Source organism: Eumetopias jubatus, unplaced genomic scaffold, assembly GCF_037043125.1.
Source record: "Eumetopias jubatus isolate StellerSeaLion01/CBP00866 unplaced genomic scaffold, mEumJub1_p1.0 scaffold_11, whole genome shotgun sequence".
NCBI lineage: Eukaryota > Metazoa > Chordata > Mammalia > Carnivora > Otariidae > Eumetopias > Eumetopias jubatus.
The window spans coordinates 95,867,705-95,895,362 of NW_028274817.1; the positions used below are offsets into that span (position 1 = coordinate 95,867,705).

Sequence of the window (27,658 nt, forward strand, 5' to 3'; positions counted from 1 at the left end):
GTTCCTTTTCAACAATATCAAAACATGCTACTTACATTCAGCTTTTAGAGAGCTCTCCCAAACTTGGATTCCCCCTGATTCTTTTATCTGTTCCCTCTACCAGTTATAACTCATGAAAGAGTTCTCTACCCTACTGTCTCCACTTTTATTCCTTTTGTTCATCAAACTGAAGCCCACCTAATAACATTTCCCCAATTCCTCACTACCCCCACACCCTGAAGGTGCCTTTGGCATCTTTGTTGTCCAATACAACAGGGAATTTTTAATTGTTATCTTAAGCAACCTCTCAATTTCATTTGATAACACGTCCTCCCTCAAAGGCTTTCTTCCCCCCTTGTTCATGACACCATAAAGTATTACGGCTATCTTTTTGTCTATTTCGAGTTCATTGCAGGATTCTCTTCCTTTACCTATTTAAATACTGGGTTGCTTCAATATTGGGTTTCTAACCTATGCCATCTTTTCTTTAAACTTTTTAGGTGTGTTTCTCCCAATTTTATCTCCCAGAGACCACTAAATATGCATTAAGAATCCACAAAGACCACCAATTGTTGTGATTAAAAAATAAGGATTCAACACAATATTTAGAACATTATGTTAGTAGTAGTAATGAGAATAATTATAGCTTCATATCAGTGAGATGAATGATATAGTTACCATATTTATCAAGGTATCTACATTTAACCAGATGATGAATGTATTGAGTTCTATATCACTTTATACATTCAGTAATTTATTTTCTTACTATTTCCACTAAATGAGAAAAGCCTACTTCACAATTACAGATTAACAGAATAGATGCTTAGTTTGATTGTTAAGGATAGTCAGGCCCAAAACGAAGCCAGAAATTATACAGATTTTTTTATTAAAATATACTTCATCTACTTTCAAATACCAACCAAATGCTAAGCTGGTTGATGAGCAAATCACACTCAAAAGCCAAAGGTAAAAATACTCAACTCGGGGAATAGCATTAAAGATAATAGTACTCTACTCTTCAGTGGCATTCGTCTTTCAGAAAAGTTTATTTGGCTTCCATTGCCAGGAGCAATTAGAAAGTGGCACACTCTCTGAGAAACTGTTATCCTGATCGTACCCTTATTTAAAGTAAAAGCCCCCCCCCCTTTAATTTGTTGAGACACAGCTTCCAATAGTGTCCATAGTCTTAGGGAGCGGCATGCAGGCTGCATTTCAGCTCCCAATCATCAACTCAGCTATGCAGAAACTACATTACCATATTCACTTGATCTGTCCATTCAATAATTCAATATATTTTATTATTTTTTCTTTTTTTATTATTTTCTATTAACATATAATGTATTATTTGTTTCAGGGGTACAGGTCTGTGATCCATCAGTCTTACACAATTCACAGCACTCATCGTCAATATACTCTTTTTTCAACCAATCTTGGGAAAAAGCCAAATTTTTGATGCTTCAGTGTTTTGTACCACATTGAAAATCATGATATTCAAATTCTATAGGTATATGTCCAAGACATGGAAAGCATTACCTGATGGATCATTTGAGCTAGCCACTTAAAAAGATGAGAATGATAAATACAGAAAAACATCAGTGCTAGGACTATACTATTTTTAATCTCACTCCTGTTGGAAAAATGCATGTGAGAGTGACCTTCTCTTCATAACCAGCACATCTCAAAACTGGAAATAAAGGTCTTGAATTTATAGAGATCACAATGCAATGAGGTAACTCAGTAGCCTTACTTTGATAGTATTTACAATTTTTTCTATTTAACAATGAATTCACAACAGAAGCATATTTTTAATCACCTACATTTCTCCATGAATAAAGGTTCATTTGCAACACCCCTTCTTGTGACCAATGGCTAATTGTCTATCAATATCTACCACCAACTGATTTTCTCCAGGTTACATTACAAATTAATCTTAAATTAATGACAAAGAATCATTCCTCCAAGAGCATGGGCTTTCACTGATAAAGAGAATAAAACATCATCATTTCTTTCTTTCTTTCACATATATTTATCACACACATGCAAATGTGTTCATACATTCCCTTATATCCATCCAAAGCATGCAATACTTGCTATCACATGTTGAGAATAACTGTTTCCAAGTTGCATGCCACTGACATAATGGGACATCCTGCAAAGCCATGTAATAAAAGAATTCCATGAATTTTACTTTCTTTCCAATCATGTTTTATTGAAGCTCACTTTAAATATTCCTCACCAGGGCACTTTGGTGGCTCAGTCAGTTAAGCATCCAACTCTTGGTTTTGGCTCAGGTTGTGATCTCAGGGTCGTGAGATCGAGCCCCACTTCAGGCTCCACACTCATCGTGGAGTCTGCTTGAGTTTCTTCCTCTCCCTCTTCCCCTACCCCCCCCACCCGCTCTCTCTCTCTCTCTCCCTAAAATAAATGAATGAATGAATGAATGAATCTATCTTTCAAAATAAATAAAAATAAGTAAATATTCCTCACAAATATGATCCTCTGTCCTATCTTTGCTCATCTTCTACAGAGGCAGGAAATTCTAAATAATGCCTCAGTAGAATTGGTGTATTGCCTACCTTCAGCAGCAAATATTCCAATTTCATAACAAAGAGATTTTGAATTGGTTTGGGGAAAATGTGTTTAATTAACCAGAAAGATCACTGCTCTTCGTTTAAAAATATCAAAATATTTGATACAATTGTGCCACTATTAAAAAAAAAACTTATGACAGACAGTACACTGAGAACTAATGAATAAACAGTTTACCTGAACTTATTATTCAGATATTTATTAATGATCACCTTTTTCTTGCCTAGATTCTTCAGTAAAAATATCACATTCACCTCTTTCGGCACATACAGACTCATCCTTTATATCCACAGGAAAGCCCTATTTATATTTACATTTAAAACAGCACTCTGAATTTGAGTGTTTCTGTTATTGTTTTTCATCTCTCTTGTGCTTCAATGACCCATTTTTAGCCATCAATACATTTTTGTGAATTGGGAACATAATGCAAGGAAATAGTAACAATTAAACATGAAAATTTAACAAACAAAAATAACCAAATGACACAAAATCAAATTGGGCAAGACAAACTATATCCTTTATCCAAACTATTAGCCAAGAAGAACTGACAAAGGTGGTCCTGGAGTGCACGCATGACCTCTAGGAAAAAGAAAATGAAAACCTAAAGGGATGTGTGTGAAAATCACCATCTTCTATTTCCAACGTGTGAAACTCATCTCAACATTGCTTGCTTTCACAAGAGAAATTGCCAATCCGCTTCTGATTTAATAGAACTCCTGGAGCTACCCATGCTTTAGACACAATACACGGAGAAACACAGCTCTGCAGATGACCTACCGGGGCAATCTTACCTATTCCTATGACTTACATGGAATCAGTGAAGAATCACAAACATGTGCTGCCACCCAGATCTCTTTCCTGACTGAGGGATATACCCACCTGGTAGTGACACAGGGCACCATTATACAGCATAACCAAAATTAATTTATTATGCCTTCTTACCCTATCTCATCCTCCACCCCCAACAAAATCTTATTACCATCCCTTGTCTTGTTATTTCAGTGACTGGGATCAAATTCCATTCAGTCATCCCAGCAAGACCCAATGTCATCTTTTAGCTCTTTGTCTCCTTCACCCACTGAGATCTAGTCATAAACCAAGTCCTTCTGAGTTCTATTCCTAACATTTAGGAAAGCTGCCCCTTTCTAATCTTTCCCACTACCACCAGTATTCCCGGCACCAGGCATTTAAATACCTCTCCAAACAGTTTCCACATGGTACCAGAGTGATTTCTCTAGGATGCAAAGCTAATTATGTCAGCTTCATGTTTAAAATCCTTCAGGAACTCCCAAAACTAATGATGTAATGTGTGGTGATTAACATAACAGTAAAAAAATTAAAAAAAAAGAACAAAACAATGAATCCTTTTAGGATAAAGGGATTTTTGGGAAAAAAAATCCTTCAGGAACTCTGTACTGACCCTGGGCTAAAGTCCATAAAGTCCAGATTCCCTGGTATGGCTTATGAAGTAAACCATGCTCTAATTTGTGACTGGGATCACAGTCCACCCCTCCTACCCCCAGCCATAGTGTGCTTCTTCCTCGGAACATAACATGTTGTTTCTAACCTCAGGCATTTCCACACTGAATCCCCTTTGTCTTGACAAATGTTATTGTCTTGCTCCCCAATAAAACTAATCTACCACCTCCTTCTCACAAACTGTACTCTCCCTCCCTCTCTCTCTCTCTCTCTCTCTCTCTCTCTCTAGCGTATGTTCCACTGACTGCTTCACCTTGCCTGGAAAATTCCTAGTTATTTCTCAGGTCAGGTTAAATTGATTTTCTTCCTGGAAACCTTCCCCAATGCACAGGTAAGGTAGGATCCTCTCTATGTGCACTCACCCTTAGTTCTTTGGGCTTACCTTAACATAGCATTTGTCATAGTTCCTTGTAATTATATATGAGTAGTTACTTACATACTTCAAGACACAAAATCCTGGAAAAGAAAGACTCTATCAAGTTAACTCTTAAACCCCCAGAGCCTAGGACAGTGCCTACACCAAAATAGTTGTTAAGTAAATGTATTCAACATGTATTTGTTGAGCATATACTATGTAGCTGACACACTGTCAAATTCTGAGTTTACAAGTAATACTTGGTTTTTAAATTCATAGACTTATAAGTTGGGAAAGAGACATTAGATGATGTAAACATATTCATCAATGCATGCATGAATGAATAAATGAATGAGTGACTAAAGCCCACAAACCAAAATTAGGTCAGTTTGTCCATTAAGTAGGGCGTTTGCTGCCCTTCTGTTTTAGAGTTGCTCCTCCCTATCAGTGGGCAAAATTATAGATGATACAGCCTGGAGTTAAGAAAGCAGAGAAGAAAATGTCTTTTCCCAAATCCAAGTCTGGCTGAGAGTCACGAATACGCTCATATATTCTTCAGGGAATTACTCAAGAAAAAACAGGATTTCTCCCCCTTGACATCTGGCAAAAAAAAGGCAGGGCAGGCTGATGGAAGAAGAGGAAAGAAGGAGTAAGTAGGAATCATGCAGTAGAAAGAACTCTCTAGAGGGTAGGATTGGAAGCTGGCTGCAGTGGAGGCTTTAGGCTACCATAGAGCAGCAAGGGGGCCTTGGGCTTCTGGGCCCCAGCAGAGAACAAGGAAGAGATAAGCTTTATCTACATCAGATGGTTTTATATGGCTAAAATCAGATGATCTGGGGAGACACAATGCACGCCTGTGGACCTTTATTTCCTCATGTCTAAACAGGAGATTACTGCTTGTGAAGATTAAACAAGCTCACATTTAAAAAGCCTCTCGTGGTGAAGAGTCTGACATAAACTACAGACTGTTTAGTTACTAATTTTGTCCTTTCCTTTCAGTGATTAATTGCTACTTTTCTTTAACTTCTCCCTCATTTTCACTCTCTTGTCCCACAGCTCACCCTACCTGTGCTTTCAACCTGTGAAAACAGAGCAAAAGCCTCCACAGGTCTTAATGGGGAAGATCTGTAGGGCCACATTTGGAACCCTAGGGAATAAGTCTCAGGACTGAAACCAGCACTTTTTTATGCAATGAAGGGGCAGGATGTGAAGGCATAATTTATGCTGTGTTAATCTACCTACACATGCAATTTGGCATGGAATAAACTGGAGAGTTTCATCAAAACTTGGTCTCGCCTGCCAGTATATGATTCCTAGTGAATATCTCTCCAGAATACCATTTATAGCAAGAGTGTAGTATGTAGTTCAGGTAGAAAGCATAATTTTCACTGTCATCCATTCTTTAATCCTTCCTTTTAGTACCAGAATACGACTGTAGGTACCTATTTTAGGGACTACATTTCTCAATATTCCCTGCAGTGAGGTACAATCATATGACTAAACTCTGCCCAAAGGAAATGATGCATTTTTTAGGTGACATCCTTAAACAGTTTTTACTTTGCCTCCACTAGTCCCTGATGTGTTCTTCCTTGTTCTGAGAAACCGTCCCAGAGATGAAAGCCCAGGACTGAGGGTGGAAGACACACCCCACTGTCTCTAAACCACTTATTTCTCAACAGTTCCCTGAGAAAGAAAAAAAAAAACCTTTATCTTATTTGAGCCACTGTATTTTTTAATTCTTTAATCAGCAGCATCACCTATACCTTAACTTATACACTATTCAGGTAAAGAAACCAAAACAAACAGCAGTGAACAAGGGTGGAAATGTTACCTTGTATATCTGAAGGAATACATCCGTCCATGCCAGTTTACTCCAGGCTTCAAACTGAGTCATATCTATAACAATAGAGTGCTTTTCCTTAGGTATACAGGAACATGCAGGCAAGGTATTAGTGAAAGAATTTAAGAAATAAAATATCACAACATTAATTAAAATGCAAGGCAAATATAAGTTCAAAGTTTTAACTACTTAGCATATAAGGTTTTTTTCTTTTTACAAACTTTTGCATGCCCTATCTATACGTTCATCAAGATCACTAATTCCCCATGTGCCAGTAATAGAAACTATCAACAGAGTTAACTTTCTGGAACACATAGCCCCTTACTGAGGTCACAGATTTATTCATTCAATGTACCTACTAGCTTATGTGGCAGAAGTGGCAGAATGAGATGCAAAGTTATTCGGAACTCTGAGTCCCAAAAAGAAACACATCCTTTGGATAAGCCACAGGAACTCAGCAGAGTATCAAAGGACAGGCCCCTGGGGGGCACCTGGGTGGCTCAGTTGGTTGAGGGTCTGACTCTTGATTTTGGCTCAGGTCATGATCTTGCAGTTATGGGGTCGAGGCCCATGTCAGGCTCCACACTCGGTGGGGAGTCTGCTTGAGATTCTCTCTCTCCCTCTCCCTCTGCCCCTCTCCCCATTCTTGCCCACGCGTGTTCCCTCTCTCTCTCTCACACAAATAAATAAATCTTAAAAGAAAAAAAAAGGATAAGCCCCTGGTTCTGTTCACATCATGTGGTGAGCATAGTAACAGAGCCATGACTATAGTAGAGTTGCCTCAAAGCCTGAAGCCTTCTCCAAGCAATTCTCCTTCTCAAAGGGTTTCCATAAAATGAACTGTAGACTTTGAAAAAAACTAGACATATCTTGCTTAATTTCTGCCTATTCTCCCCGTTAACTAAAGAAGGGAAGTGGCAAGTGGTGGGAAAATTAAACCAATATTTTCCTTGGAAGATACATATTCTAAAAATTTACTTTAAGAAAACATTTACATAAGCACACAGAATTCTTCATTTCTAGATCCCCTAAAAGAAGCAATTACTTATATATTTATGAAAACCATGTAATAATTTCTACATAGCATAGAAGCCAAGGGCAGGCTGCCCCAAGATGGGTCACTTTGGCACAAAGAATGAGTTTGAAGGGGTTTGGGACAGGTCCCCCCAAAATATGCCACTTTGGCATGTGGACTATTTTCAGCTGAAGGTGACTGAGATCTGCTGGGCAAAAGAGAAACTTTTGCCCCTCCCTTAACTCACAGAAGAATCTAAATTGGAGGTGGGGGGTGGTCTTTCCCAGAATAAGCTTTATTAGGAGAGATAAATTTTATCTGAGTGACCCATCTGTATAGCAGGGCAAACATCTAATTACAAAACATCTGTTCTTAGTACACTGTGAGGTGTACTCCTTCCCTTTGAAGTCCCAGGCTCCCACCCCTTCTCCTTAGTTCAGAATGACATAAATACCTCATTTCACCTGACTGTCTTTGGAATTTCCAGGTCTGTGTGGATTCCCCTTACATATGCTATTAAATTTGATTTTCTCCTGTTAATCTGTCTCATGTCAATTGGATTCTTAGTCTAGCTAGAAGAACCTTGAAAGGGACAGGATATTCTTGCTCCCCAACAATAGGAACTCCACAAAGATTTTTAGACAGATATAAAAATGTGTGTGTATATACATAAATATCTACATATATGTATATATATACATTTAAATATTTATACACACACATATAAATAAGCTGTCCAGAGAGGCATAATCCATAGGACATTTCATAAATAAAAATAACAAGATTTTATAATGAAATCTTCTAACAATGACCAAAGATCAGTCAACTCAATAACTATGCAGATTGTTCCCTAGAAATTATATTCCCTTACTGTAATTTCAATCCACTTTTTATAATCTTCTGGTTCAAGCAGAAATTCTGGCAGCACATGAGAAATACATGCTCCTTGAGCGCTAAAATCAAAAAAGAAAAATCCAGATTATAGTATAATACAGTTTGTATATCACCTGCCTTTGAACTTCAATTAAATTATTTCAATATCATAGTTTATATGTGTATTGAATTTTAATTTTTAAATTTAAAATTTATATAATTAGCTTTAACATTTCCCTTAACAATGAAATGTGCATATGATGTTTCCTTTAGAGAATTAATAATGAGAAAGAACTTACTAAGTGCCTACAATCAGCCACATCTATCCTTATATGATAACGGAATATAGAGAGTTATATGACTTGGCTAACAATTTTATTGTTGTATAACATAAAATTGAAAAATATCTGGAAAAACTTTGAATACAATAAAGCACCAAACAGATCATTAGTTACCCAATGCTCAGTGAATGCCTATCACAACACATACCTGAATAAAGAAAACCCCCAATATAACATAATCCATCACCTATTTTTCCAGAGAATATCCAAAAATTCTGGCCTCTGTGATTATATAAACTTATAGTAGTATATCTGATGCAGCACATATGTATTTATGTTATTTTATACATTTAAAAACATATATATTCATATGTATATGATTTATCACATTCAAGATTATATTCTTTGTTGTCATATTTCTTGAAATGTTTATTAAAGATTTATTTATTTGAGAGAGAGTGAGAGCGAGTGGAGGGTGAGAGGAAAGAGAGGAAGAGGGAGAGAGAGAGTCTTAAGCAGGCTCCATGCTGAGTGCAGAACCTGATGCAGGACTCAATCTCACAACCCTGAGATCATGACCTGAGTCAAAATCAAGAATCAGTTACTCAACTGACTGAGCCACCCAGGCACCCCTTGACATATTTTTATTCAAAGTCTTCATATGCACGTTTATCACCACCAGAACTACTTTCACACAGTTTAACACAAGTTTCTGCAGGACTGTTTCCTAGCGGAGATTTAAACATTTAGGTCAAACTCATTTAGCAAGCATAGAATGCCACCCACCATAAGCATTTATCAGAGAATATCATATCTAGGACTCTACTTTGTAGACAATTTGCAGTCCTATTACTACTGAAAAAGTGAGAAAAAGAAAAGGCAGAAAGGAGTCTCAAGATAATTCTGAAAGCTCAAACCTTGAAGGTAGCATAATGAACGAGAAAAAAGAAGTGAGGAAGAGAACCCTTGCAGGGGTAGAAGCAGAGAGCAGAGTTCTAGAATTGTTAAGTTTGACTTGGCCATGGGCCAGTGGAAGCTGGTGGAAGAAATCATGCTGCATACATAAAGCTCTTTCATTTTAGTCAAACATTATCCCTTCTCTTTGATTTTCATGCATTTCCCAACTGCATCTACATTACTCCTATGAAACTTCACTAGACTGTAATTATTACAGATTTAAATAATATCTAATTTTAATGGAACACTACTCCCTTAAAGGAGTAGCTGACCTAAAGCATACATAAGAACTCAAATGAGATGATGGTCCATTAAGTTGAAATCCTAGAGGTAAAACAAAGATAGCTCAGAGACATATATAGAAACTGGAATACTTCCTTGCATCCAAAGCAAATATGGGATTTCAGAGGGAAATAATCACTTCTATTAAATGTTACTGAAAGCCTAAGAAAAATTATCAGGGAAGCATTAAACTGAAAGCTTCCTGAAGAAGGAGACCACATGGTATTCATTTGAGTATGCCATAGTGCCCAGCAGAGAAAAGGCCCTCAGTAAAATGTTGAGGATGAAGAATGAATTATTTTGCATTATTAAAGACAACAGGCCCCAAATGGAGTCACTTATGCTAAACTCCATGTCACCAAAGTGAGATTTAACTTCATTATGATTTTGGCTCTCTCAGAAATGGAATCTTAAACCAGTTAATCAGGAATTGCTTGAACAGCATTAGTTTAGGTAACCTGCCTGACAGAACCCTACCATCCCTCCTAGAGAAAGTAACTGCAATAACCAATCTGCTTTTGTGCTGTAGGAGCAGAAAACTTTTCCCTCCTTACCTTCTAGGTTTTTTGCTTGTCCAATAATCAAATTGACATAAGACAGATTAAGAGGGGGGAAAAAAACTCAGATTTAATTATATACCTATGGGAGCCTCACAAAGACATGAAGACTGAGAGGCAGTCAGGCAGTTGAGGCTAAAGAGAAGGGGGTAGGGGTCTAGATCCTCAAAGGGGAGGAAGACAATTCACAGGAATATGAGAAGAGCAAATGTTTGGTAAACAATCATTTGCCAAGCCAGGTAGTTAAGTCTTATTGATATTAAAAGTTATCTCTGGTAACAGCTCTCTTCCTGGTGCAGGCCCCTGTGTAAATTCTTGTAGGCAGTTAAGGGAGATATAAAAAAGTTTTCCAGAGTCTGCTGGGTCTCAGTTGCCTTCAGTTCAAAACAATCCCCATGCCAAAGTGGCACATTTTGGGATAGCATATTCTGCTCCCCCTATTGCCTAAGTACAACTTCCTTGTTCTTGCTTCTTTCTGCCTATAAAATCTCTTGCCTTGTACAGCTCTTCCGAGCCTCTTTCTATCTGCTAGACTGGATGCTGCCCAATTCATGAATTGCTGAATAAAACTGATAAGAGATTTAAAATTGACTAAGGTGAATTTTGTTCTTTCACAGCATTTTACAGACACTGTTATCAAGTGAAGGGTAGCAGAATATTCCACTCCAAAATATACCTCTTTGGCACACCAATTATTTTGAGAAACTGCAGAACAGGAGCTCTAAAAACAGAGTAGAAGTCACCCTTTCGTAAGGAAAACATACATTTACAAAGGAAATTTACATTAGAAAAGGGGCCCCCTTAGGGGACCCTTTAGGGGAGGGTAGAAGGGTGGTTAGGTATCAGCTAAGAATCTAGAAGGGTAGAGGGGAAATTATTTTTCCTCTCCTACATGAGACTTGTTTTCTTCTTTTCATTTTGAATTTATCTCAAGACCTAACTTCATCAGTGCCTAAGACAGTATCTATGATTCTCCTTTGTCAATATATTTTATATCTGCTCAGTAGTTTTACAGAGTTGAGTTTCCTAATTGATTTAATTACACTTTTACATGCTAGGTTTTCCATTTGCGTATTTCTGCCAGGTTTACACTAAGTAGAACAAAATAAATCAGATGTAATGAGTTATTAAATCCTCAATTTGATCTCCAAAGATTTCTGAATTTCTCATTTGTTGCACAAAATCAATATAACTTCACTTGTATAAAAGTCCTTATCCACTGTCATTGAATTCCAATGTAAAAGCTAATAACAATTATGATTACTTTGAATTTAGTACATTTATTTCCATGATGAAATATATGCATGTATCTTAGATTAATGACCCAAATTTAATAACCACATTGCTACATTCAAATGTTGAGGAATTTTATCATAGCCAGCATATCCTGATAGGCATGTATTTCCTGATAAAAGAACAATAAATTTGAGTGGCTTGGCATTAATTCCAAAATCATTCTTCCATACTTGCAACCTCACACCATCAAATGTCAAAACAGAAACCACCCATGTTAATGTCAACACTACTGGGACCTATACCAACAAAAGTGTTGCAAGAATAACATGACAATTCCAAGTACCATGGAATTTAATGATGCTATCAGAAAACTGTTTCGTTTCTATAATGCACAAACAACAAAGATTTATTTAAGTGTCAGAACCCTTTTCTTTGGTTCACAGTTAATATTTCATTAGATATTAAAACACTACTTTCTTTAGGTAAATAATAATTATAAATAAAGTCTTCTAAAAGAAAAGATATAAATACAACTTTCTAAAATAAAAATGGCATTAGAATGTTTGCCTTACTGAATTAAAGCATTTATTTTAATAAATCAATCATCAAGGATCAAGAGTAGGACATGGTAAAATTAAAACAAAAGTCATATGCTTTCTATTTTAAAATTATAAAAACATTTTAAAAGTTCCTATTTTATGTAATAAAGACACACTTGATAAATATTGGTTTTCTGATCATTTTATGTCAATAAAACTTTTCTTTCTAATATAGCAACAGACTTTTAAAATATTCTATTTCAGTGATAATGATATCACAACAATCAGCTTTCAGTATGTCACTAATGGCTACCATATTGAAGAAACTACAGGAAACATTTTAGCATATGAAAGCCATAGATCATAGTTTATTGCATTTAAATTCAGCAGCATCATCATCCTCATCTACTGTGTGTCATGTAATACATACTTTATTATTTCTAATTCCATTATCAACCAAGTTTGGGAATTAACATATTCAACTTTACGGATATTGAAATTGAAGCTTAAACAGATTAACTTGTGCAAAGTCACAGAAGTACAGAAGAGCTAGAATTTAAGCCTGCATCTACTTAATTCAAAAGCCATGCTTTTACCAAAATAAAGTAAATTCTTCCAGAATCACTCTCAGACTGCTGCTTTAAAATATTTTCATTCTTAGATGCAATTCCCTTAAATAAGATACCATAATGGTCATGCATAAGAAGGGTATAAAGTTTTCAAAGATAAAAGAAATGAAGTCACAAATGGAATTAAGTTTAATTATAAAGGGAAGTGAGTTGGTTTCCTAAGTGTATTTATTTTTGTGAATGAAAAATTTATTTAAAAATCAATGGTATTGGGGCGCCTGGGTGGCTCAGTTGGTTAAGTGTCTGCCTTCGACTCAGGTCATGATCACAGGGTCCTGGGATCAACCTCTGCATCGGGCTCCCTGCTCAGTGGGGAGTCTACTTCTTCCTCTCCCTCTGCCCCTCCCCCCACTCATGCTTTCTTTCTCTCAAATAAATAAATACAATCTTTAAAAAAAAATCAGTGATATTAGAAAGTAAGAGTTATAATAGTTTTATATTATGTGCTATCCTACATTACAATTTCAAAGCAGCATACATAGTATTTTTATTCTGCTGTTGTTTTAGTTTTATATTATGGATATTATCAACCAAAAAAGTTTATTTTTTCAGTGAAAGTTAATTATATCATAAAAATGATTATTGTTTATAAATAAATGAAATTATATCGATGGATATTAGGCACTGTGTTAATCTGCTTGGTCTGTCATAACAGAATACCACAGTCTGGGTATACAATAGAAATTTATTTTCTCACAGTTGTGGAGACAAGAAGCCCAAGAACAAGATGGTGGAAAATTTGGTTGCTTGTGAACCGTCTCTTCCTGGCTTGCAAACAGCTTAGGGGTCCCATCTTTATGATATCATTAACCATAATTACATTCTTAAAGGTCTTGTCTCCAAACAATTGCATTGGAGGTTAGGGCTTCAACATGTGACCTGGAGGGAGACCCAATTCATTCCATAACAGGCACAAATGACAAGAAACATTAAGGATATTATTTCACATACACGAATAAGAAATTTATTACAAAATATAATGCCTTTTTTCAAAATAGTTTTTACAACATATTTGGCATTGTTATGGGCTGAATTGTGTCCCCCCAAAAGTCACATGTTGAAACCCTAACACTTGGTACTTCAGAATGTGACTATATTTGGAGTTAAGGCCTTCAAAGAGGAAATTAAGATAAAATAAGGCCATTAAGATGGGCCCTAATCCAAACTAACTGGTGTCCTTACATGAAGATGAAATTTGGACACACAGACACCAGGGGTGTGTGCAGAGGAAAGACCATGTGAGGACACAGAGAGAAGATGGCTGTCTGCAAGCCAAGCAGAGAGGCCTCAGAAGAGACCCAATCTGCCAACACCTTGATCTTGCACTGCCATCCCCCAGAACTGTAAGAAAATAAATAATAAATAAATTTCTGTTGTTTAAGCCTTCCAGTCTGTTATGGTAGCCAGAGCAAATTAATATGGCTATGAGGGAATAAATGCCTTAATAATTTGGGGGAGGGCGCTAGGGGGAGGGGGTAACAGGGTGATGGGTATTAAGGAGGGCACATGTTGTGATGAGCACTGGGTGTAATATATAACTAATGAATTATTGAACACTACATCAAAAACTAGCTCAGTTAGCTATACAGTGCCTAACTGAACATAATAAAAAAATAAATAAATAAAATAAAAAATTTTTTAAAATTAGTCTCTTGTAAAAAAAAAGTAAAATAATTAGCTATTTTTAAGAATTTATAATTTAAAATTATCAACAAAGTTGAATGTATAACTTTCATACTACATATTCCAACTTTTTCCAGCTTGATCCTTTCTCACTGGTTACACCTTCTCTCCTGGAAAGCAAATGCTTTACACCTTTCCTTCTCTGATCCCTAATTTTTCATATTTCACATTTTCTCCATTCCTATATGACTATCCTCTGACCCAATTGCAAAGTTTTATTCCTTTCACCACACAAGCTGTGAAAACCAATGTTAATAAATAAATATTCCATGAACATTGGCCCCATTCTGTGTTATCAAGGATCCTGGGTGTTAGAGACGCCAGGTGAGTGAGATGTGCTTCTTACCCTCAACATGCACATAAATCAGGGGGGTATAACTCACGAATAAGTCAGTAGTATTGAAAAATAATTTACAAAGTTATACATAGCTGTGCTGTTTTCCTTAACTGATATAATCTTTCTCATTCTCTCAACCAGATTGGGCACAAAGGAATAGGGAGGAAACATAGACTTAAATATTCACATATTTTAGAGTCCTCTAACTTCAACAGCCTCCTTACAGTAATTCCGTTTTTTGGGAAAAGCAATCAAAATTTCAGACCTCCCCATCGCCCCGCACGATGGCATCTGGGAAGAGGCAGATTTATTGTGTAGTAAATAAAGCTTCAACTTGAGATTTCGTCACTTTCATGAGTCTCTTCTAAAGACATGTTTCTAAAGTTTGTATTTTCAATTTGATATTATTTTATAAAGGAGGGATCTCCAAATTGTGTAAGGCCTCTCAGAACATGGGTCAACCCTACATTTAAGCTTACATGAAGTAGGTGAGAGGAACTCTTGTACCTCTACAAGCAGATTTGTGATGACTTTTCTGGATCCTCAGTCTCTATGGCAATGCCCCCTATCACTGCCTGGAATCTAGTTGCCATGTGGGCAATTGCTGCTGAGGCCTAAAATGAGGATCTTGCATTTTTCCTCTTACCTGATCAAGGACAAAGAGGTCCCTCCTAACTGACTCAGCCACACCCCAGTCCACATATATTTGTCATTCATACTCTGGCTTCAAAGCCAGCCAACTCCTACCCTCTGCCTCTTCAGTGGAATCCCTCTCATTTAATCTACCTCCATAACAGGCTGCCTGAGTCTTAACTCAGTCCCCTTCAGGGACTTAGAAACTTCTAGATCCCTTACAAGGCACAAGAAACTCAAGCCAGTTTTGACCATTCACATGGTAGAGCCTAAGAAATGAAGAAAGAATAATTTGTTCAGTTCCATATCTAATTTTATTTAAGTTATTATTTAAATTCGATATAGTTAACATAGTGTAATAATAGTTTCAGGTGTACAAGACAGTGATTCAACACTTCCATACAACACCTGGTGCTCACTGCAGCAAGTGCACTCCTTAATCCCCATCACCTATATAACCCATTCCCCAACCAAACCAATCTGGTAACCATCAGTTTGTTCTCTACAGTTAAGAGTCTGTTTCTTGGTTTGCCTCTCTTTTTTTTCCCCTTTGCTCATTTGTTTTGTTTTTTTAAATTCCACATATGAGCAAAATCATATGGTATTTGTCTTTCTCTGACTTATTTCACTTAGCATTATACTCTCTAGCTCCAACCATGTCACTGCAAATGGCAAGATTTCCTTTTGATGGCTAAGTAATATTACTGTGTGTGTGTGTGTGTGTACCATTTATTTATCAATTCATCAATCTATGGATGCTTGGGGTATTTCCATAATTTGGCTATTGCATATAATGCAGCTATAAACATCAGGAACATCAGGGTGCATGTGCCCCTCTGAATTAGTATTTTTATATTCTTTGGGGAAATACCTAGTAGTGCGATTGCTGAATTGTAGGGTAGTTAGTTCTATTTTTAACTTTTTGAAGAACCTTCGTGTTTTTCACAGTGGCTGTACCAGTTTGCATTCCCACCAACAGTGCAAGAGGGTTCCCCTTTCTCAACATCCTCAGCAATACCCGTTGTTTCTTTTGTTGATTTTAGCCATTCTGCCAGGTGTGAGGTGATACCTCATTGTAGTTTTGATTTGTGTTACCCTGATGATCAGTGATTTTGAAGACCTTTCCATGTCTTTATTGGCCATCTATATGTCTTCTTTGGAAAAATGTCTTCTGCTCATCTTTTCAATGAATTATTTATTTTTGGGGTGTTGAGTCATGTAAGTTCTCTATACATTTGGGATACTTATCTTTATCAGATAGGCCATTTGAAAATATCTTCTACCATGCAGTTGGTTGTCTTTTAGTCTTGTTGATTGTTTCCATCTCTGTGCAGAGGCTTCCTATTTTGATGTAGTCCCAATAGTTTTATTTTTGCTTTTGTTTCCCTTGCCTCAGGAGACATATATAGAAAGAAGTTGCTACACCCGATGTCAAAGAGGTTACTGCCTGTGTTCTCTTCTAGGATTTTTATGGTTTCAGGTCACACATTTAGGTCTTTAATCCATTCTGAATTGATTTTTCTAACTTGTGTAAAAAAGTTTTCCAGTTTCATTCTTTTACATGTTGCTGTCCAGTTTTCCCAACAACATTTGTTGAAGAAACAGTCTTTATCCCATTGTATATTCTTTTCTGCTTTGTCAAAGATTGACCATATAATTGTGGGTTTATTTCTGGGTTTTCTGTTCTGTTCCATTGATCTATGTGTCTATTTTTGTGCCAGTACCATACTGTGTTGATAACTAAAGCTTTGTAATATAACTTGAAGTCTATAGGAGTGATGCCTCCAGCTTTGCTTTTCTTTTTCAAGATTGCTTTGGCTATTCAGGTTCTTTTGTGGCTCCATACAAATTTCAGGACTGTATGTTCTAGTTCTGTGAAAAATGCTGTTGGTGTTTTGATAGGCACTGCATTGTAGTGTAGATTGCTTTGAGTTGTACAGACATTTCAACAAATTTTTTTCTTCCAATCCATGAGCATGGAATGTCTTTCCATTTGTTTGAGTTTTCGCCAATTTCTTCTACTAAAGTTTTGTAGTTTTCAGAATAAAAGTCTTTCACCACTTTGGTTATGTTTATTCTGAGATAGCTTTATGTTTTTGGTGCAATTATAAAAGGGATTGATTCCTTAATTTCTCTCTTTGCTGCTTCATTATTAGTATGTAGAAATGCAATAGATTTCTGTATGTTCATTTTGTATCCTGCAACTTTACTCAATTTGTGTATCAGTTCTAACAGTTTTTTGGTGGAGTCCTTCGGGTTTTCTATATATAGCATCATGTCATCTGCAAATAGTGAAAGTTCTACTTCTTCCTTGCCAATTTGGAAGCTTTTTATTTATTTTTGTTGTCTGATTACTGTGGCTAGGACTTCCAGTACTATGTTGAATAGAAGTAGTGAGAGTGGACATTCCTGTCTTGTTCCTGATTATAGAGGAAAAGCTCTCAGTTTTTCCTCATTTAGAATAATGTTAGCTGTGGGTTTTTCATATATGGTCTTCATTATGTTGAGGTATATTCCCTTTAAACCTACTTTGTTGAGGGTTTTTTTTTATTATTATGAATGCATGTTATACTTTGTCAAATGCTTTTTCTGCATCTACAGAAAGGATCATATAGTTCTTTTATTTTGTGATGTACCACACTGACTGATTAGCAAATATTGAAACACCCTTTGCAACCCTGGAATAAATCCCACCTGACTGTGGTGAATGATTTTTAAATTTTTGTTGAATATGGTTTGCTAGTATTTTATTGAGGAGTTTTGCATATATGTTCATCAGAGATACTGGCCTGTACTCTTTTTTTGTGGTGTCTTTATCTTGTTTTGGTATCAGGGTAACGCTGGTCTCAAGGAATGAATGTGGAAGTTTTTTCCTCCATTTCTATTTTTTGGTATAGTTTGTGAAGAATAGGTATTAACTCTTCTTTAAATGTTTGGTAGAATTCACTTGTGAAGCCCTCTGGTTCTAGACTTTCGTTTTTTGGGAGGTTTTTGATTACTGATTCAATTTCTTTGCTTGTTATCAGTCTGTTCAAATTTTCTATTTCTTCCTGATTCAGTTTTTGTGATTTACAGGTTTCTAGGAATTTAACTCTCTCTTCTAGGTTGTGCAGTTTGTTGACATATAGTTTTTCATAATATTCTCTTATGATTATTTGTATTGCTGTGGTGTTGGTTGTTATTTCCTCTCTCTCATTTGTGATTTTATTTATTTGGTCCTTTTTCTTTTCAATAAGTCTGGCTACAGGTTTATCAATTTTATTAATTTTTTTCAAAGAACCAACTCCTAGTTTCATTCATGTGTTCTACTGTTCTTTTAGTTTCTATATCATCTATTTCTGCTCTAATTATTATTTCCTTCCTTCTTCTGGCTTTAGGCTTCATTTGTTGTTTTATTTTCTAGTTCCTTTAGGTATAAAGTTAGGTTGTTTATTTGAGATTTTTCTTGCTTCTTGAGGTAGGCCTATATTGCTATATATTTCCCTCTTAGGACCAATTTGTTGCATCCCAAAGGTTTTAGACCATTGTGTTGCAATTTTCATATGTTTCCATGTATTTTTTAATCTCTTCTCTGATTTCCTCATTGACCCATTCATTGTTTAGTAGCATGTTATTTAACTTCCATATATTTGTTGTCTTTCCAGATTTTTTCTTGTGGTTGCCTTCTAGTTTCATAGTGTTGTGGTCAAAAAAGGTGTATAGTATGACTTCAATCTTATTGTATTTGTTGAGGTTTGTTTTGTGGCCTAATATGTGATGTATTCTGGAGAATGTTCCATGTACACTTGAAAAGAATGTGTATTCTTTTCAGAACATGTCAAGAATGTTCTGAATATATGTGTAAAGTCCATCTGGTCCAGTGTGTTATTCAAAGCCATTGTTTTCTTATTGATTTTCTGTTTAGATGATCTGTCCATTGATGTAAGTGGGGTTTTAAAGTCCCTATTATTGTATTATTATTGATTAGTTCCTTGATATTTGTTATTAACTATTTTATGAATTTGTTTGCTCCCATGTTGGGTGCGTAAATATTTGCAATTGTTGTATCTTCTTGTTGGATTGTCCCCTTTCTTATTATGTAGAATGCTTGTTTCTTCTTACAGTCTTTGTTTTAAAGTCCAGTTTGTCTATGTAGGTATTGCTAATCTGGCTTTCTTTTGACATCCATGTGCATGTAAATATTTCTCCATTCCTTCACTTTCAATCTACAGGTGTCTTTAGGTCTAAAATGAGTCTCTTGTAAGCAGCATATAGATGGGTCCTGTTTTTTTTTTTTTTCATCCATTCTGACACCCTATGTCTTTTGACTGGAGCCTTTAGTCCATTTACATTCAACGTAATTATTTATAACTATATATTACCATTTTATTACTTTTTTGTGGCTGTTTCTGGAGATTTTCTCTGACCTCTTGTCTTCCTCTTTTTTATGTTTTCCTTATTTTCTTTAGTGATATATTTGGATTTCTTTCTCTTTATTCTTTGCATTGTTAGTAGTGGTTTGTCCTATATGGTTACCATTAGGTTTGTATATAACCTCTTCTGAATATAGCAGTCTATATTAAGTTGATGGTCATTTAAGTTTGAACCCATTCTTTTCTCCTCTTTTCCCCATGTTTGAGATATATGTTAATATATTTTATATCCTTTTTTTGGTGAGTTCCTTGACTGATTTTTTTACAGAAATATTCATTTTTACTGTTTTTGTGTTTTCTGCATTGGTTCTGTCACTTCTGGTCTCTTGTTTCCACTTAGAGAGTCCCTTTTAATATTTCTTGCAGGGCTAGTTTAGTGGTCACAAACTCCTTTAGTTTTTGTTTGTCTGGGGAAATGCTTATCTCTCCTATTCTGAACTGTAGCCTTGTTAGATAGAGTATTCTTGGCTTCAGATTTTTCCCATTCAGCACTTTGAATATATCGTGCCACTCTCTTCTGGCTTGCCAAGTTTCTGTTGAAGAATCTCCATCTAGCCTTATGGGTTTCCTCCTGTAAGTTAATGACTTCTTTTGTCTTGCTGCTTGTAAGATTTTTTCTTTAACACTATACTTAGCAAATTTAATTATATGTCTTGGTGTTGGCCTGCTTTTGTTGATTTTGTTGGGAGTTCTCTGTGCCTCCTGGATTAGGATGTCTGTTTCCTTCTCCAGATTAGGGAATTTTTCAGCTATTATTTCCTCAAATAAATTTTCTGCCCCCTTTTCTCTCTTCTTCTTCTGGGACTCCTATAACACAAGTACTATTATGTTTGATAGAGTCACTGAGTTCCCTAAGTTTCTCATTTTGCATAATTTTTCCTTCTCTCTTTTGTTCAACTTCATTGTTTCCCATTTCATTGTCTTCCAGGTCATTACTTCATTCCTCTGCTTCTTCCAGCCTGGTGTTCATTGCATCAAGTGTGTTTCTAATCTCATTTATTGCACTCCTCATCTCTGATCGATTCTTTTTAAATTCTCTTATCTCTGTGGTAAGGGTCTCCCTGATGTTCTCTATTCTTCTCTCAAATCCAGTGAGTATCCCTATGATCACTGCTTTACATTCTCCATCAGGCATGTTACTTATCTCTGTTACACTTAGATCTCTGTCTGTGACCTTATCTTTTTCTTTCATTTGGGATAAATTCCTCTCTCTTCTAATTTTGTCTAAGTCTTTGCCTGCTTCTTTTATTAGAAAAGCTAGTTATTTCTCCTACTCCTGAAAGTAATAGCCTTATGAAGAAAAGGTCATATAGTGCCCAGGGCCTGGCTCTTCAGGGAGTGTCTCTGGTATGTGTTGCATGTGTGCTGCCATTGGGTCCTGGCCACTTTATCCTGTGGGCCAGTCATCTGCAGAGGCTTTCCTTGCCTGCTGTGGGCAGTGTTTGATTCCTGGCCTGAATGTGGCAAGTTTTAATTATGTATGCTTTGGTCTGCTTGTGAAATGAGACCTGGTACCACCTCCACTCTCTTGCAGGAACTGAAGTCCTGCAAAATTCTCTTGTCAGGAGATGTGGTATGGACAGGGGTTTGTGCTGGTCTTCTGGGGAAAGGATCTGCTGGCTGGAACTGATGCAAGTATGACTGAGAAGGGTAGTCTTACTGAAGTGCAGGGAGGGAGGCTTAGTATAAGCAAGTTAGACAGCCAGTATCATTGCTGTGCTGCTTCCCACTGGTGGCTCTGTGTTTATGGTGAGGGGCAGGGGAAGGAAATGGCGCCAGCAAGCTCCTTGTTCCTGGAGAGGTGTCTCTGTGAATGCTGCTTCTCAGTGAGACACTAAGAACAAACGATCTCCCCAATGTGTGCCCCAGTTTTTCTTCAGCTCAGTGTTTCCATACCGGATGCCCTCAGGTTGTTTGCCTGCCTTCTCTCCTAGAGCAGCACAGTGCTTTCCAGGCTGTATCACAGCAAGCCCACTGACCTTTAAAACTCCAGGGTTCAAGTCCCACTGATTTCAAGAACTCACAAAATTCTGCCCCTCTCGTTTTGCAAGCCAATGTCTAAGAGGAAACATTCTCCTTTCGTGTTCCCCTGCATGCTCCTCTCTCTCTCACCCTTCTCAATGACCCTGGCTCCCTCCCCTCTGCAGCACCCAGGATTTACTTCTCCCCTAAACCACTTCTCCACACTTCCTACCTTCTTCAACGTGACCTCTTTTCTCCCTTTAGTTGTGTAGTTCTATCAGTCTTCAGGTCAATTTCTGGGTTATTTAGGATGATTTGATAGTTATCTGGTTGTGTTCATGGAACAAGGTGAGTTTAGGGTACTCCTACTCTGTTGTCATATTTCTGTTTCTCTGCACCATGTCTAATTGTTAAGACCATACTATTGCAAGGGACTCAAAAAGTCTGATCTGGAAATTAAAGAAACTTGAACACCAAATTTTTCATTTGCATTCCATCTATAAGATTCCTCCTGTTACCTTTCTTCCCCACCCCTGCTAAGGTAGGTGAACATCTCTGACCAACTATGGAGTAGATTCCATACAGAAAGAAGCAATGATATAAAAACATAGTAATGTATTTCAAAATATATGAACCCTATTGCATAAATGATTACAAGTAACAAATGCTATTTTAGTGTTATAGAAGCATGGTTAAATGGAAGAGTAACACTGCTTATAGATGTTCCAGTGGATAAGGATACTGCAAATATAGGTAAAATAAGTAATATAAATTCACCAATACTCTCCTTAGACTTTTAATAAACACTGCTTTTCCATTTCTTGGCCACTCACCATTTAATCTCTGCAGAGGAACCACAGACATTATAATGACAAGTATTTTTCCTGTATTTTCTGTCAACCATTTATGGAAATTTTCACCTGCTGATTTTTTTTATATTAAAAGACTTAACTATGCTGACTAAAAATTCATAGTATAACTTGAGATTACACTAACAGTATTCTGAGAAATAGACTTATTGGTTTCATCCCTTTTTACTTCTATGGATTTATATATTTGTCTAGGTAAAAAAATCTCAAAATGAGGTCATGGACCAGAACAAATAAGTATCACCTGAAACTCCTTATAAATACAAATTAACATCATAAACTCTGTGGGTAAGGGCCAGCAACCTGTTTAACAAGCTATCACAATGATTTGGATAGATGATAAAGCTTGAGAATGAGTGCCTTAGATTATCAATTTAATAGCCTATGAAGTGCTTATTTTCTATTATATTGAATATACTCTATTATATTGAATATTATATCTACTAAGTATAGTGGAAACTTAGTAAATATATTATAAAAAGACAAATAATTCAAAATCTATATATCTACCTATCTACCCATCAACTTATATATCTATCCAAGCCATAATTACATGTTTAAATTAGCACATCCATGCTCTTACTTGAGAAAGTCAAGGAGTGAAGAATGTTGAAAATGAAGTTGAGTCACCCTTTCAGTATAATCCTCAGGTGAGGACTGACTTGAATTAATTCCAGGTGGCATTTTTCCACTCAAGTGGAGCATCACATCATAAATGGTCTTATTGTATGTGGAAAAGTCATTCTGTCTGGAAAATTTTTTGGATGATGAGGTTGACGAGTAGAATTGTATTTTAAACACTTCCCTATGAGAAAACAATTTTAAAATTAAAAAAATTTCAACATGTTATGTTATGAAAAAATGTTCAATGACTAAATAAAGTTCAATTTAAAATCAAATAAGAAATTACAAAATTTACCTTATTCAGCTACCATTTGTTAGTACAAATTAGATGTTTTGATTACCCTGGAGCTTTTCACTACCTTGTTTTAAACACACATCATTATCTAATGTTGCAACTGTCAGGTCTGGAAGATTGGACTGTGATCAGAAAATGTAAGTGCTTTGGAGAAATAGTAGTACATGGGTTAAGTCCTGGGCTCATTACCTACTAGCTGGTTGAGAAGTTACCCAAACTCACTAAACTCAAATTTTATACCATTTAAATTGGCGATAATAATGCCTATAATAGTTTTGAAGATAGATGTCAAACATTCATCACACATGTTTAGACTAAAACAAATTTACACATATTTTCTCAATTTTGTATTTTAATAATTAGAAGGGCACATTGGCCTAAGTGGAGATTCACATTTTAAAGTTAAGTCCAGAGAGCTATCGCTCCTATATATTTCTCTGTTCTTTAAATAAGACAGTACAACCTCTATTTCTGATACCTCCCACACTCAGTTATAATGCATGCTAATTTTTAAATTGAGTAAAAAAAAAATCCAACCAATTCTTGCTGTCTATACTTTACCAGTTATCTAATACTATACTATATTGTCTATTTGTTTCCTAGCAGTCAGAGTCAAAATGTATCACTAACTTAGACTAACAAATAAAAAGTGCCCAAGGAGCCATTTTGAATGGCAGTTATCCAGTTTGGTAGCTAGTAGGTCTGTATTGCATATTATAGGACAAAGTACATTAACTTAGATAAGGGGCTGACTACCACTGCTCAAACTGTGGCTCTGCCTCTTACTGTGGGACTTTATGGAAGCTACTTGACTTGTCTGTTTCTCAAGTTCCTCATTAGTAATGTACATAATAGAGCACTATATCCTGAAGGTACCAACAAAGCAAACAACTATTTCATGGAAAAGAATTAACACCTGAAAATATTTCTATAAAAAATTATGAAAAAGATAAATGATCTAAACAGAATTAAGATATAACCAGACAATAACTAAAGAAAAGGAGAAAGAACAAGTTGAATACAAATAGAAAGAATAAATAACATAAACAGACACACAGGGCCCCCACATATTATAGTTTTAAGACACAGATTTTAAAGTAATTGTATGTACTATGATTAAGATTGAGAATTTTGTCATCGAACTATAAATATAAAAATATAACTAATGGAGGGGACCCTGGGTGGCTCAGTCGGTCAAGCATCCGATTCTTGATTTTAGCTCAGGTCATGATCTCAAGGTCATGAAATCGAGCCCTGCGTAGGGCTCTGCACTCAGAATGGAGTCTGCTTGAGATGCTCTCTCTCTCCCTCTGCCTCTGCCCCTACCCCCACTTGCTCTCTCTCTCTCTCAGTAAATAAAATCTTTAAAATATATGTATATAACTAAATGGAAATTTTAGAAATAAACAAAACCAGTAAGTAAAATTAAGAGAGCAATGAATGAAGTTAACAGCAGACTAAATCAAGGGAAGAATTAATGCAATGGAATATAGGCCATAGGAAAGTGTCTATACTGCAACAGAGAGGGACACAAGGATGGAAAAATACAGAAGAGTGAGCAAAGGAGAGGAGCCTCAAAGAATGAGGCAGTCACATAATGGAAAGGATATTGGTTGACAACTTTCCAAAACTGACAATAAAATATCAAACCACAGGTGAAAGAATCACTATGAATCCCAGTAAGAATAACTACAAAGAACAGGCTCTTTATGATATAACATTTCCAAATGACCAAGAACATGTAAAAATTTTCTTAATAGCAAGAGCAGTAAGATGTCAGTTTAAACCAAACCCATCAGAAAGAGCTAATATTGAAAAGACTGACAATATTAACTGTTTCTTAGAATGCAGAGCAATTGGAACTTTCATTTATGATCTGTGGGAGTGGAAATTGGTACAACCACCTTAGAAAATTGTTTAGAAGTAACTTCTAAAGGTGATCATATTTCTATCTTATGACCTGACAATTTTAGTCTTAACATATATGCCTTTCAGAAATATGTACCAAAAGAAATATTAAAATTCCTATAGCATTATTCATAATAGAAAAATCTAGACGCCAGTGAAATGTCTATGAACAGAATGATTAATAGAATATTCATACAATGGCCTAGTATGCAGGATTACTAATAATCAACTCTGAAATGCAAAAATGAATCATATGAACACAATATTGAGCAAAAAAAATCCAGAGGCTACAAAAAAATGCAAACTGTATGATTCTTCCTACATAAAGTTCAAAAACAGAAAAAAAATTAATCTTTGGTGTTAGAATTCAGGATAATGGTGACCTCTCTGGGAGATGAAAAAGGGAGTTGGAAGGGGCAGGGATTCGGAGATGTTAGCAGTGCTCTATTTCTTGGTCTAAGTGGTAGCTACACACATGTTCACATAGTTATAATTCTGTCTATATGTTACATGGTGACAAATATGATTAAAATTTAAAGAAACCTTAAACTCTGGAGTTTACAGATCTGTGCTTGCATAATAAAACTTAAAAAAATAAAGGTAGGAAATGATTACCATAAAAGTCAAGCTAGTAATTTCCTTTCAATTATAGAGATCTGGTAGGTTGTGTGGGTCATAAGAGGTTTCTGGGGTGCTATCAAAGTGAAACCTGCATAGGGGTTTGCTCTAGGAGTAAAATGAGGGGTTGTACTTGGGTTTGTGAATCTTTCTCTATGTGTATTTTATTTCATGATTTAAAAAGTCAAAAGGAGGGGCACCTAGGTGGCTCAGTATGTTAAGCGTCTGCCTTCAGCTCAGGTCATGATCCCAGGGTCCTCAGATCGAGTTCCATGTTGGGCTCCCTGTTTGCGGGGGGGGCCTGCTTCTCCCTCTCCTTCCTGCTTGTGCTGTCTTGATATCTCTCTCTCTCTGGCAAATAAAATAATTAAATCTTATAAATAAATAAATAAAGTAATGAGGAAACAGCTTGGGTCTTCAAAGTTCCTCTAGTACCTGAAGACTGACTGAAATTAGCTAGTTAAAATTATTGTTCAGAGGACTGTTATTGGAAAAGGTGACATTGTTAGTGACTAACTGGATTGCCCATTGGAAGCACAAATTATGATGTATAAACTACAGTCTTTTCTTTAATAACTATATGTATGCATATCCCACAAATCTGAACTTTATGTGTCCACAATAGCCAAACTATGGAAAGAGCCAAGATGTCCATCAACAGATGAATGAATAAAGAAGATGTGCTATACTGGAATAATGGAATATTATGCAGCCATCAAAAAAACTGAAATCTTGCCATTTGCAAAGACGTGGATGGAACTAGAGGGTATTATGCTAAGCAAAATAAGTCAATCAGAGAAAGACATGTATCATATGATCTCACTGATATGAGGAATTCTTAATCTCAGGAAACAAACGGAGGGTTGCTGGAGTGGTGGGGGGTGGGAGGATGGGGTGGCTGGGTGACAGACATTGGGGAGGGTATGTGCTATGGAGAGCACTGTGAATTGTGTAAGACTGATGAATCACAGACCTCTACCCCTGAAACAAATAATACATTATATGTTAAAAAAAAAAAGAGAGAGAGACGAGAGTAGGAAGGGAAAAATGAAGGGGGGGGAAATCAGAGGGGGAGATGAACCATGAGAGACTATGGACTCTGATAAACAAACTGAGGGTTTTAGAGGGGAGGGGGATGGGGGATGTGTTAGCTCAGTGATGGGTATTAAGGAGGGCACACATTGAATGGAGCACTGGGTGTTATACGCAAACAATGAATCATGGAACACTACATCAAAAACTAATGATGTAATGTATGGTGATTAACATAACAATAAAAAATATTTAAAAAAACTAATGATGTAATGTATGGTGATTAACATAACATAATAAAATAAAATTTTAAAAAATCTGGACTTTATGTTAATTAAAAGCTTGATAATTGTTAACAATATTCCTTCTCCTCTTGTTTATATATTAGGATATTAAATGATTTTAAGTTTCTTATTCAATTATGAGAGTCCTCCTACTTTGGATACTGAAAATATGCACAAGCAAAAGGCTCAATGTACTTATGTCATGATCTATCTTTCCAGGTAAAGAAACCACCTACCACTTAATCACTATCACCAGCAAGCAATAAAATGGTTAAAGAAGGAAACTATCTTGAAAAGAATTATAAAATGATTCATTATTCTTACAGCAATGTGGAGCAATGAAAAAAACTCAAGGAAGCCAACTCTAATCAGTTATTTAACCACTTTTTT

At 36.1% G+C, this 27,658-nt stretch overlaps 1 protein-coding gene across 3 annotated transcripts in view; it reads right to left on the reverse strand.

Moving 5' to 3' along the window:
• Nucleotides 1–27,658, reverse strand: part of CFAP47 (cilia and flagella associated protein 47) — a 519,587-nt gene that overhangs the window by 311,353 nt on the left and 180,576 nt on the right. Inside the window, exons 30-32 of one of the 3 annotated variants that reach the window (XM_088028500.1) lie at nucleotides 23,091–23,312; nucleotides 8,130–8,210; nucleotides 6,234–6,363 (exon numbers count right to left, since the gene is read on the reverse strand). In XM_088028500.1, coding sequence (XP_087884626.1) covers nucleotides 6,234–6,363; nucleotides 8,130–8,210; nucleotides 23,091–23,312 — 433 coding nt within the window. Of the gene's footprint in view, nucleotides 1–6,233; nucleotides 6,364–8,120; nucleotides 8,211–23,090; nucleotides 23,313–27,658 lie in introns of all 3 variants that reach the window. The other 2 variants (XM_088028501.1, XM_088028499.1) reach the window with 2 other exon arrangements.